The 13,396-nt window shown below is 45.4% G+C and overlaps 1 protein-coding gene across 35 annotated transcripts in view; it reads right to left on the bottom strand.

Annotated features, from left to right (window-relative positions):
- Positions 1–328: 328 nt before the first annotated feature.
- The window catches only part of LOC119973340 (mucin-2-like), a 136,164-nt gene continuing 123,096 nt past the window's right edge, over positions 329–13,396 (bottom strand). For 34 of the 35 annotated variants that reach the window (XM_038811248.1, XM_038811253.1, XM_038811250.1 and 31 more), the window contains 5 exons: positions 11,114–11,289; positions 4,969–5,038; positions 3,612–3,718; positions 2,228–2,327; positions 329–751 (listed from right to left, as the gene is read on the bottom strand). In XM_038811248.1, coding sequence (XP_038667176.1) covers positions 598–751; positions 2,228–2,327; positions 3,612–3,718; positions 4,969–5,038; positions 11,114–11,289 — 607 coding nt within the window. In that variant the 3' untranslated portion in view covers positions 329–597. Of the gene's footprint in view, positions 752–2,227; positions 2,328–3,611; positions 3,719–4,968; positions 5,039–11,113; positions 11,290–13,396 lie in introns of those variants that run through there. The other variant, XR_005462290.1, reaches the window with a different exon arrangement.

Raw genomic sequence — 13,396 nt, 5'->3', positions numbered from 1 at the left:
TGAGCCACGATCGTATTAAATGGTGGAGCAGGCTCGAGGGGCTGAATGGCCTATTCCTGCTGTTTGTTTGTATACTCGATAGAACATCAGAAATGGCTTTCAGGATGTAGTAGAAGGTATTGAAGCAAAAGTAGAGATAGAAGTTCCTCTTGTTAGCAACTGAGGGTTAATGCGGGAACTTGGATTGAAAAGCAATCTGCGCAGACACAAAACGGTCTCACTTGTCCATGTATTATGCCCACACTTGTTGCTTGGTTTAATTGTGGGTGAGCTTTGCACATTTGGCTTTTGTTCACAATAAGTTATAACTCAGAATAAAAAGAGAAGGTTTGGGTATTTGCAAGGATGTTTATTGATTCACAATTCTAACAGTACAATCACTGACAGGTTTCAGAAAGTAAAAATGCTGCACAACCATTGCGGAACAAATAGCGAGCACCATGAGATGCTAATGAGAATGTGGCAATATTTCACTGAGAGCAATTAAAATCTATGAAATCTATTAAATTTAGACTAAGCCTGCTTTCTAGATAGGTTATTGGAATTATGACCTTTAGCTCATGGCAGGTTTCCTTGAAATGGCTAGCCGTTGCCATTTTAAACTATTTTGCAGATACATGACTTGATGTCGGTATACGTGTGTGTCTTAGTAGTTCCATTCTTGCACTGCAGTTTCACTGACTTCTCTTCAGTCTCTCGTTCATGGCAACATTGGCAAATATGTTGCAAGGCATTTATATCATAGTTATATCTGGAAAAGAAAATGACATTGTGCGGTAAACCTTTCCAACAAACGCAAAATGTGGATAACCGCATCGATAAGGCCTTTACTGACATGCAAGCTTTCAATTGAACCTGTAGAGGCACAGGGAAAAATGGCAGCTGGAAATATCTTGCCATGCACACACAGGATGTGAGTAGAAGTTGTTGGACGGCATTTTGTGATACTGGACTATGATATAAATTACAGGTGGCCTTGTAACTACATTTGTGCTCCTATATTACTTTTGAATAGTTCTGCTGAAACAAAACGTACTCATTGGTTTAGATGCCTATTTAGAAGAGGCAATTTGTAGAAATAGATAGTTAATGCTGTTAATATCAGAAAAGACACAAAATGGCTGTTAGCTATTTTGTGATATAAAATGGCTGAACAAGCCACATTCCCTGTAAACTGTGTCATGAGACCCAAGAGTGGGTATGTATAGAGAGTGTCCCAACAGCCGCTGATAACAGCTTCACAGAATAAGACATGCAATGTATCCTTGAAAATGCTCAAGGTCTACAGCTGTAGACAGGACACATTATTATGTTAGTTTTGAATGACTTCTGTATGAAGTTAGGGGCGGGTAAGACAACACCCACTTTAACCATATATGTGATAATTGGGTATGCCAGGAAAATTGATTGACTGCATGTAATACGTGTGACGGGAATATAGTTGATTGATTGTACGTAAATGAGAAAACAACTAATTCTGCCCCTTGAATCTGTATATTAACCCATGTGAGCTTTAGCTCAAGTGGGATAAGGGGCTGTCAGCGGCTGCGGAGCCCCCATATCTTGTCTCCCAGAATTCTGACATAATAAACTGCTTTTTTTACTTATACTCAGTGTGGCAATCACCACTGTTGTATATATTAGGAGATGTGTGGTAAGACCCTGTACTACAGGTACGGGGGTAGTCCCTGCCTGCTGGCTCCGCCCAGCAGGCAGAGTATAAGTATGTGTGCTCCCCGTACAGCAGCCATTTCACCAGCTGCTGTAGGAGGCCACACATCTTAGAGTAATAAAGCCTCAGTTGTATTCAACTCTCGTCTCTGTGCAATTGATCATGCATCACTCAGGCCTTCGTGTGAATATTTTCACCCCTAACAAAGTAATGGAAGGCACAAGTGTAACCAGTCTTACTCTTAGAATGTGCAATTTGCTACCACGTGGCACAGTCGAGGCAAATTGCCGAGAAGAATTAAACTGCATTTAAGAGGAAGCTTTGAAGTACATGAGGGAGAAACGAACATGGGAGTATTGTTGGAGTGAATTAAGGAAGGTAGGAGGAAGTTTGTGTGGAGGATAAATACCAGCACAGGTCAGTTGGGCTGAATGACCTGTTCCTATGCTGTAAGTACTACAGAGTTTGAAAGGCGATCAGAGACTTATTTACACTGCCTCATTTCAGATGTTGTGCTATTCAAGGTAAGTATAAATAATTGAAAAGTATACTTACTTGGTAATTGAAAAGCATGTCCCTTCACACTGGTTCACTTTAACATTTGCTTCACAATCGCCCTTGACAATTTTTTCCATATGTAAAATGGGCTTGCAAACTGCAAAAGCAAAGAAAAGTTAGCAACTCATTCACTACTCAGCGGTCAAATTAATTTGTCGAGAAAAAGTGAAGATAATTTCTGGTGTGATACAATGTTAGTATACATCTGCTCCTTGTTGTAGAAACCCTTATTTCCCCAGCCAGTTATGTTGCTTTATTAAATGCCCTGCTTTCCTAACTGAATTCATCATGTTAACAAGCACCACTTTCAGCGTATAAAAGGGAAATGCTTAATAAAATTGCACCTTTAGGTGAACTATTATGAGTCAATTCACAATGTTAATGTCCAGGCCACCTCTCAGTGGGTAGAGCTGTTGATGGAGAGACAAGTAAATCAGACAGATATGCCTGTACTCTCTCAGCTGAAGAGAAGATGGTGTGGTATCAATGAAATATAATTAATGGAGAGACATTAGCTAAGAAAAGAGATCAACCTTAAAAGAAATGTTTTAAATGGAACTTAGTGCAGCTGGGACTTTAATATGATAAATGTCAATTGTGAAACTGACGCAATGGGCCGGATATTCGCGGAGGATGCGGGAAACTTGAGTTGTGAAACTTTCTGACCTGGTAGCCCATCTCCATTAAAGGAGCAATTGCGTGCCTTATTTTAATTCTAGAGCATTTGGGATTGGGATTAAGTCGGGCAATTATGGACTGGTCTCCAAAATATATTATCAACTGAACTCTCTTGAAATGATTTAAAAACCCTGGATAAAGCTGACTCATCTCAACTGGTTAATTCATTAAAAAAAATTAGAGTTGTTGTTATTATTTCCAATTAAGGGGCAATTGTTTTTATTTCCAATTAAGGGGCAATTTAGCATGGTCAATCTACCTACCCTGCACAGCTTTGGGTTGTGGGGGTGTGACCCACGCAGACACAGGGAGAATGCAAACTCCACACGGGACAGTGACCCGGGGCCGGGATTGAACCCGGGTTCTCGGCGCCGTGAGGCAGCAGTGCTAACCACTGCTGCCCCCAAATGCTTAATTCATTAATACAAAATATATTTCTTCAAAAATAATGTTTAGCCATAGTCTATCCGTTAAATGCCGGAATTCCCTCTCTTAACCTTCCAACCTCGCTACTTCTTAGTCCCCCTTTAAGAAACTCATTAACTCTTGGGCTCAGCTTTTAATCAGCTGTCCTAATATCTCCTTATCAGGCTCTGTGTCAACATTTATTGATAATGCTCCTGTGAAGTTACTTGGGGTGTTTTTTTTATTTTTGTAAGTTGTTACTGTGGTGAAAATCCTCTTTGAAAATAAACTGGCTTACCATCACATGTAGCAACACATTTAGTATTGTTCTCTGCCAACATCATCCCCTCTGGACAAAAGCACCCTTCCATAGCAATGGGATAGTTTCTCCCAGGAGTCACCAATCTGAAAAGTGATCAGGCATTTTTTAAAGATTATCGGTAACATTAAAAATATATATTTGTTAAGTTCTAACTTGAAAAAGAATTGTTGCGACACAGGGCACAATTCCTCCAAAAGGGAACAAAGTCACTGTGTGGACACGTTTAGCCGTCGTGTTTCCCAGCACTCGCTGTGCCGAGAAACACATAGCTACTGAACTCGTGACTCGCGTTGAATAAGGGGCCTGAAAGGGAACGCATGACCGAGGTCGCAGATAGTCCCGTTTTCTACAGTGGGGAGCTCTGCTCGCCGTAACTCCCCATTGTCGCGAGAGATTGGGACGGTATTTTTAGTTAGCATCGCCATCTCTGACCCCCCCCCCCACCCCACCCCCGCCCAAACACAATATGGGAGTGTCCCCAGCATCCCGCACCTCCCCCCGCAACACCCATGCCAGACAGCCCTGGCCCGAATGCGCACACACAAAACATACCAGCTTGGAACCTTAGCAATACCACCCTGGCAGTGCCCATGCCAGCCTACAGTGCCACCTGGGCACTTTGGCAGTGAGGTGGCATTGCCAGGATGCCTGGCTGATAGTGCCAGGTTGGCACCAGCAGTGAAAGGGCACCACCCTACCCAAAGGGCATGAACCTGGGGGCCTCCGATCCCCGAGGAAACCCCCATGAGTGACATTCCATCTAGTCCCTATTGATGGGGCCCAATGCTGAATGGCGTTCACCTGAGGCCTCTGAGGAAAGAGGTTGAATCCCAAAGCCTCATGTACCTCGGGAATCTGCACATTACAGTGAGACCAACTGTCACGCCCTAATATGCAGATTTGCTGAAAAGTGGTCCTGCCAATTGTGGGCGGGATTTACAAGGCAACGTTTCACAAGATTCAGCGCAATCGTGCAAGGCGTTGCGAGCGGAGTAGATCACGGGAGCGGGATCTCCTGGCTTTCAACAGTCACGTTGCGCTGCGACTCGCTGTTTTTCTGACACAGTTGGACCATGGACTATTTAAAAAAAATTTGTAGTACTCAATTATTTTTTCCAATTAAGGGGCAATTTAGCGTCGTCACCTAACCTGCACATATTTGGGTTGTGGGGGCAAAGCCCACGCAGACACGGGGAGAATGTGCAAACTTCACACAGAAAGTGACCCAGAGCTGGGATTTGAACCCGGGTCCTCAGCGCTGTAGTCCCAGTGCTAACCACTGTGCCACATGCCGCCCTCTCCAAGGACCATTGACAGCTGGGAATGTACTTACTGGTCCACACAAGAATCATCTTCCCTCTTCTGACAGAAGTTATAAACTAAATTGCGGCCACATGGATAGTCTTGAATTAAAAAAAAAGATTTTGTATGGAATTTAGTAATGCAAACAATTATATTAAAGCTACTGCATAAGCATTCCATCAACAGCTAAAGGAATTACAGTTTCTTATATATTGCATGCATAATATAATTACATTGAAATAAGCTTCCTATTTTGTTTATTTTGTTTTATTCATTCAAGGGATATGGGTGCCACTGTCCAGACCGGCATTTATTGCCCATCCTTAATTGCTCTTGAGAAGGTGGTGATGAGGTGCCTTATTGAACTGCTGCAGGCCACGTGGTGTAGGTGCACCCACAATGCTGTTAAGGAGGGAGTTCCAGGATTTTGACCCAACCTCAGTGAAGGAATGGTGATATATTTCCAAGTCAGGATGGTGAGTGACTTGGAGGGGAACATCCAGGTGGTGGTGTCCCGATGTGTATGTTGCCTTTGTCCTTCTACATGTTTGGAAGGTACTTTCTAAAAAGCCTTGATGAGTTTTTACACTGTATCTTGTAGATGGTGCACACTGCTGCCACTGTGCTTCGGTGGCGGAGGGAGTGAATATTACTGGAAGGAGTAACAATCAAGCAAGTTGCTTTGTCTTGAATGTTATCAAGCTTCTTTTTTTTTATAAATGTTTTTATTGTTTTTTTTTTGAACAAGCTATAATTTCCGTTATGTACACAGAATAAGAAACACACATATACATATACACACATTTGGAGGAGAAGGGCACACCCCAACATAAAAAAAAACAATAATATATGAAATGGAATAACTAGTGGGGTATCATGCACCAGCTCGACAGCGGCATATCTGTACATCTGGCAAAATTACCCACACCACATAAGTAGGCGACTGCCTGGGGGGGGGTGGGACTGGGGGGGCAAGCACACATTTGGGTGCCGGGGAGAAAATCACAGTGTGCGATATTTGGCTGTGCTGTGTGTTGCTGTCGCCCGCCCTTCCCGGACGGGTTTCGCTGTCGTCCCATCCTCCATCTCCAGTTTCCTCGTTCCCCGCTCCTGGAGATGTCATGCACGTTTTGGCATCCCGCGTCCTCCCTCCGGCTCCCGCTTCCCTGCCCCCCACCGGCCCTCCTCTCCCGTCCCCCCCCCCTCCACGGTTCACCTCCCTCTCCCCAGGTTTAGCTGTCTTCCCCCCTCTCCCCCCCCTGTGGTTCGCCCCTCCCTCCTCAGGTTTAGCCGTTTCCCCCCCCTCCCTCCCAGTCCATCTCTCCCCTCCATGCCCCGGCTACCTTCTCCTGACTCCCGACCATTTTCCCCTGATTCTTGGCCACCCGGCTATTCTTCCTGTTGTTTGTTGGCCACAAACAGGTCCCGGAACAGTTGCATGAATGGCTCTCACGTTCTGGGGAAGCCGTCGTCTGACCGTCAGATGGAGAATTAGATTTTCTCCATTTGGAGAGATTCCGAGAGGTCGGACAGCCAGTCTGCAGCTCTGGGTGGTGCTGCTGACCGCCAGCCAAACAGGATTCTACGGCGGGCGATCAGGGAGGCAAAGGCAAAGGCGTCCGTCCTCCTCCCCAGGAATAGATCTGGCTGGTCTGAAACCCCGAAGGCCGCCACTATCGGGCATGGCTTCACCCTCGCCCCCACCACTTTGGACATAGCCTCGAAGAAGGCTGTCCAGTACTCCACAAGTCTGGGGCAAGACCAGAACATGAGGGCGTGGTTGGCCGGGCCTCTTTGGCACCGTTCACATCTGTCCTCCACCTCCGGGAAGAACCTACTCATACGGGTTCTTGTTAAGTGGGCTCTATGCACCACTTTTAGTTGCGTCAGGCTGAGCCTTGCGCACGTGGCGGTGGAGTTGACCCTATGCAGTGCCTCTCTCCAGAGTCCCGTTATCGAGCTTCTTGAGTGTTGTTGGAGCTACAGTCATTCAGGCAGGTGGAGAGTATTCCATCACACTCCTAACTTGTGTCGTGTAGATAGCAGACAGATTTTGGGGAGTTAGAAAGTGAGTTACTCTCTGCAAGATTACTAGCCTCTGATCTGCTCTTGTAGCCACAATATTTATATGGATAGTCCAGTTCAGTTTCTGGCCAATGGTAACCTCTAGGATGTTGATGGTGGTGGATTGCGTGATAGCAATGCCATTGAGTGTCAAGGGGCAATGGCTAGATTCCCTCTTGTCGGAGATAGACATTGGAAATGATGCTTGTCAACTCAAGCCTGGCTATTATCCAGGTCTTGCTGAATTTCAACATGAAGGACTTCACTATCTGAGGAGTTGCAAATGATGCTGAGCATTGTGCAATCGTCAGCGAACATCCCCACTTCTGCTTGTGATGGAAGGAAGCTCATTGATGATGCAGCTGAGGATGGTTGGGTCTAAGACACTACACTGAGGAACTCCTGCATTGATGTCCTGGAGCTGAGATGATTGACCTTCAACAATCACAGCCATCATCCTTTGTGATAAGGTATGACTCCAATAAAACGAGGGGCAGCAGGGTAGCATGGTGGTTAGCATAAATGCTTCACAGCTCCAGGGTCCCAGGTTTGATTCCCGGCTGGGTCACTGTCTGTGTGGAGTCTGCACGTCCTCCCCCTGTGTGCGTGGGTTTCCTCCGGGTGCTCCGGTTTCCTCCCACAGTCCAAAGATGTGCGGGTTAGGTGGATTGGCCATGCTAAATTGCCCGTATTGTCCTAATAAAAGTAAGGTTAAGGGGGGGGGGGGGTTGTTGGGTTACAGGTATAGGGTGGATACGTGGGTTTGAGTGGGGTGATCATGGCTCGGCACAACATTGAGGGACGAAGGGCCTGTTCTGTTCTGTGCTGTACTGTTCTATGTTCTATGTTCTAAATGGAGCGTTTTCCTCCTAATTGCCATTGACTCCATTGCTCAGGCTCTTTGATGCCATACTCAGTCAAATGCTGCCTTGCTATCAAAGGCAGTCCCTCTCACCTCTTGAGTTCAGCTCTTTGTCCATATTTGACCAGGGCTGTAATGAGGTCAGACGCTGAATGACCCTGGCAAAACCCAAACTGAATGTCAGTGAGCAAATTATTGGTAAGTAAGTGCCACTTGATAGCACTGTTGATAACCCTTCCTTCACTTTACTGATTATCAAGTATAGACTGATGGGGCAGTCATTGGCCGAGTTGGATTTGTCATGCTTTTTGTGTACAGGTACTACCTGGGTAATTTTATACATTGCCGCGTAGATGCCAGTGATGTACTAAAACAGCAAGTCCTGAAGCTCAAATCGTCAGTATAATTGCCAGAATATTGACAGGTCCCATAGCCTTTGCTGTATCTAGTGCCTTCAGCCATTTCTTGATATCAGGGAGTGAATCAAATTGGCTGAAGAATGACATCTGTGATGCTGGAGACCTCCAGAGGGGGCCAAGGTGGATCACCCACTTGGCACATCATGGAATATTAGGATACCTACAGTGCAGAAGGAAGCCATTCAGCCCAACATGACTGTACTGACTCTCCAAAAGAGCACCCCTCCTTGCTGAAGATTGTAACAAATGCCTTATATTTTGCGTTGATGTGTTGGGATCCTCCATCATTGAAGATGGAGATATTTGTAGAGCCTCTTCCACCAGTGAGTTCATAGAATCATAGTATCCCTACATTGCAGAAGGAGCCAATTCAGTCCATTGAGTCTGCACCGACTCTTCGAAAGAGCACCCCACCTCGGCGCTCTCCCCCACCCTATTCCTGTAATGGCACCTAATCTTTGGACACTAAGGGGCAATTTAGCATGGCCAATCCACCTTACCTGCACATTCTTGGACACTGGGAGGAAATTGGAGCACTCAGAGGAAACTCACGCAGACACGGGGAGAAAGTGCAAACTTCACACAGTCACCCAAGGTCAGGGTCAAACTCGGGTCCCTGGCACTGGGAGGCAGCAGTGCTAACCACTGTACTACCATGCCGCCCTTGCTTAATTGTCCAGCACCATTCATGATAGGGTTGTGATAGGACTTTGAAAATGGGTCTTCAAAATTTCTTTTAGGTTTCTTGAAGAATAGAGCACTCCCAGATAACCCAAAAGCAATCCTACAGATTGCTGAACTTGATTGCCTAAACCAGAAACCAGGTGATAGAAAGGCATGACTACAGTCAGATACATGGGTAAATACACATGTATACAGCCAGCATCTCTGATGAAGAAGGTATTAGTTTACCAAGTCTAGAACATTAGCCCAAAATCAATCGGAAGTCTTCAGTTTTTGCACAGTGTCCTTTTTTCCGTGATCTACAGACAAGTTGGATAGTTGGACACCAGGATCTTTCTTTTTATGACATTTGGGTTGTGAGATAAGTAGCTGTCCTAATATGTTATCAGCAGGACTAAGGTGCCCACTACATTATCTCAAGGACTATTATCTCTGCACTGTCTCCAGCAATAATGTCAGAAACAAATACGCAACTACGTAATTGTTTCACTTGTAACTCATTCATGATTAAAAGTGTCAACAAACTCTAGTTGACAGTCTTGGGCTAAGTCTTTTCGTTGTCATGTTTTATGTGGGAACAGATAGTGATGTCATAGTAGCAGTGTTTGGTAAACAAGCAACTTTGTAGTAGAATTTTAAGTTTGGAGCGGCTACATGGGACTCTACCTGAATGTGACACAGGGCGCCTATTCTGGCTCTGATTGTGGGAACATAAGGTAACAGGCATTTTTATCCCCTCAGCTTTCTATTCACTGTTCATATGTCTCAATGTTTGTAATTGCAGTGGGCGTCGCTGGCTATAGGCCATCATACATACAGCCCATCTCTAATTGCCTGTCAGAAGATGCTGTTGAGCCATCTCCTTGAACCATGGCAATCTATGTGGTGTACACCCACAGTGCTGTCGGGAAGGGAGTTCCATTAAGACATATATCTCCATTGTCTACCTAACCATGAGAGAAAAAAATCTGGCAGTTGCCCAAATAGACATAAACACAACTATGAGTGGGATTATCCGGCCCTTCACATGGTGGAATGTTTTGAGGATCTTTCCTCTGTGCCGGATCCCCCAGCGGTGGGACTGGTGAGCCATGTAAAATGCCATAGACATCAGCGAGACCAGAAGATCCCACTGACTCCAATGGCGAGCCACCTCTGCTGACGGAAGTCACGCCGCGAGGGGACTGATTCCCGTCCTTTGTGTTCTTTGGTTCAGACACCAGTCCTAATAATAAATTCCAGTAACTTTCCCCAATGGACATTGAACGGAAATGTCTGCAATCTCCTGATTTGATATTTCTACTTTTCTTAATTTTCCAATCCAAAAGGGACAATTCCTGAATCAGAGTTTCAGAAAGTCATGACTAGAACATTGACATTTTCTTAGCATACTCAACGTCAGGCCTTGGAGATTCGTTTACCTCGTTATTTTATACATGGCTTTCTTTTTAAACTCATAATAAATCTAGTAAATTCACTTTTTATTTTTTTTCTCATATCTCTGTTACTCTGCCCTGATCAAGCATTTAAAAGAACATTAATTGAAGGACTTCCCATGTGGGCTACACCGACTGGAAGCTGTTATCTCACTCTGGTGTCTGTCAATTTCCAAGATTCTGGCTTTCCTGCCGGTAGGACCTTCCATCCTGCTGGTTCCCTGACAGCGGGATGAGCGAGCCACACAAATTCCACGCAATGTGTTGTGCCCACCTTCCCTTTGTATTATGGCGTGAATTTGGCACAACCTGCAAGAAAACTTATGGCCTTTCATATAAACTATCATTTTATTTTATTAGGATCTGATTTAGAATAGGATTTGTCCACAATCGTCCATTACATATAGAATAACTCTCCGTGATTTAAGAGTGCTTCTTAGTTATTGTCTTGGATAGTGTTATAACCTGCAAGTACTTCCCCGTGGACCTTGCAGAATATAAGCTCTGCTGTTAAGGGGGCAGAGGAGCTCTAAACAATGTATGGCTGTCGGGTATATAAAGCCGGCCAGTTTGGCACCGGCAGACCCAGTTGGGATCTACCGTCATAGCCAGAGTAAAAAAACTAAATTTCTTTGAAATACTCAGTGTGGACTTCTTTGTGGCCTTATAAAAGATAGGTACTTTGTCTCTTTCAAAATTTGAAATACTTACTGCACTTTTCATTTGTGAAAGGTCTCCAATTAACACAGATGCCTACGCTCGCACAAGCCATAGCAGCAGCTTCCAAGCTTGAACAGTCAACGGTGGAATTCAGCTGGCAATGGTCAAAGTGACAAGTCTTGATGTACTTTCCAAGGTCGATCTTCTTGCTGCATTCTTCAAATGGCCTGCGTAGTGGGAAAGAGAAGCACGCTTAAAAATTGCGAATGGTTCATTTTTCTACTCTTTCATATAAAATATGCTTACCTAAATCTTTTAGATTTCTGATGCTTGGCTTGTTGGAACCAATATTTAATTGAAAAACATTTTTTCCACAGGTTTGCTCTGATGTAAACTGCCATTTACTGGTTACTTAGACATAACAGATTATCTAATCTCAAATACGGTAATGCAATTACATACACACCGATATCAGTAACCTTTTTCATGATGCCACCTATTTTCAAGGGGATTGTGGAATTTTAAGCCGTCCCCAGGAACCGGCTTGTAGGAAGGGCATGGATAGAATTGGGTGTCATGGTAGCGGCATCATGTTGGTTGCCAACCCACCTCTGCTGGTATTTTACCCTTGTTTCTGTCTTTTGTGTGCCGCTAGTGTCCCCATTATGTTCCTGCCTGTTTTGTGTTTTCTTCTGGTGCATGCTACCAGAGCTAGTGAAGGGGTGGGGTGTTCTCTCTCCTTCTCCTGTCGGTGTCCTTTTCCGCTGGTTTGGGTTGCTTTGTAACACCCTCCTGCCAATGTAGGTCTGATGCTGGTAACATTCTTCATTTTTCTTATGTTGGTTTTTGTCCTTGGTGTACGGCTGGTGTCTTCGTTGTCCTCCAGCCTATTTTGTCTTTTCTGTCGGTGGTTGCTCTGTGTTTGGTTTTGTTTATAATGTGCCGGACCTGTTCTGGACTGAATTGTGCCCCCCTTGAGAGAGGTGGAATGTTTTTCTCGCTCTCCTTCGTCATGCTCCGTGTTGGTGTGGCCTTTTCCTGTGGACTGGTGAGCCTTTCATTTGATGTAGGGCTGGGGGGTCGTGGGGGGGGGGGGGGGGGGGGGGGGGGTTGGTAGTGTGTTCTGGATGCCAATCAACTAAAATATTTGCAGATTGTGTTTACTGCTTGCTCCTGCTGGGAATGCCTTGAGGCTGCTGTTTCCTTCCTTTTCTGTAGCCGGAAGGAAGGAAGATACCTGGGAACACCAGAGTCGGAGACATATGAGACCAGAAGGCAACATGGTTTGAAGTAAGTAGACGCTGTGGGACCTGGTGCGCGAGATTGTTTAAAATGGGCCACCTACTGTTGAAGAAATGCTTTTGCAGATTGCTGATACTTTTATTGCTGGTGTGGTGAATGCTACATGTAACTGACACGTCACCATGGGTTAAACAAGTTGGAAGTCACGGATGTTCAACTGCACCTTGAGCGCCAGTGGAATATGAGGATGCCAGGATTTGGTGAGATTGGGCCGTGTGGGAGAGCCTGCACAGCTGCAGCTCCTGGACAGAGAATGGCACTGATACATGGAACAAGTCACACATTGATGGACAGATCATTTCTGCAACTAAGTTCTGGATATGATCACACATTCTCAGGCTTATCCTCCGGTTCTGTTGAGGAACCTGCGAGGGCCAAAACTGTGTTTTCTTTGTGAAAATGAGCTGATATAACTTTGGATTGGATACCAATATGGAACAGTGATGTTTCCTTGTTGTTTAATGGTTAGTGTGATATGTGGAATGTTACATAGTTGATTTTCAAATATTTGTTACTGTTGATCGTTTAATAAACAAAATATTCTCAAGTGGCTCAAGTGGACTGCAGTACACCCCCCCCCCCCCCCCCCCCCCCCCACCCCCCCGAGGTCTTCCCACTTTGTGGAGGTTTGTTGTGCTCTCCACAACCTGGCACAGCAGCGGATTGACATGATGGAGGAGGAGGAGGGACATGCAGCCCCATCTGAAGGGGAGGCAGACCAGGAATGGATGGAAGATGAGCCCAGGGAGGACATGCAGGAGGAGCCAGAGGATGGAAGACAGGTGGCGGCAAGGCTCCAGCAGGCCTGGAGGACCAGGGAGACCCTCATCCTCACCTGGTTCTCATGGGGTGAGGCTTTGCCCATTAGCTTACCCCTCCTCCCCATTCCCCTCCTTCCCCGATTCCTCTTCCCCCTATTCCCCTCCTTCCACCACCTGCCCCATTACCCAGAATTGTAGGAAGGGTCATTTAGATCTGAAACATTAACTCTGTTTCTCTCTCCACAATTGCTGCCAGATCTGCTAAGTTTAT

Source organism: Scyliorhinus canicula, chromosome 11 (assembly GCF_902713615.1).
Source record: "Scyliorhinus canicula chromosome 11, sScyCan1.1, whole genome shotgun sequence".
In the NCBI taxonomy this organism is placed as follows: Eukaryota; Metazoa; Chordata; class Chondrichthyes; order Carcharhiniformes; family Scyliorhinidae; genus Scyliorhinus; species Scyliorhinus canicula.
This window is presented reverse-complemented; position numbering and strand designations above follow the sequence as displayed.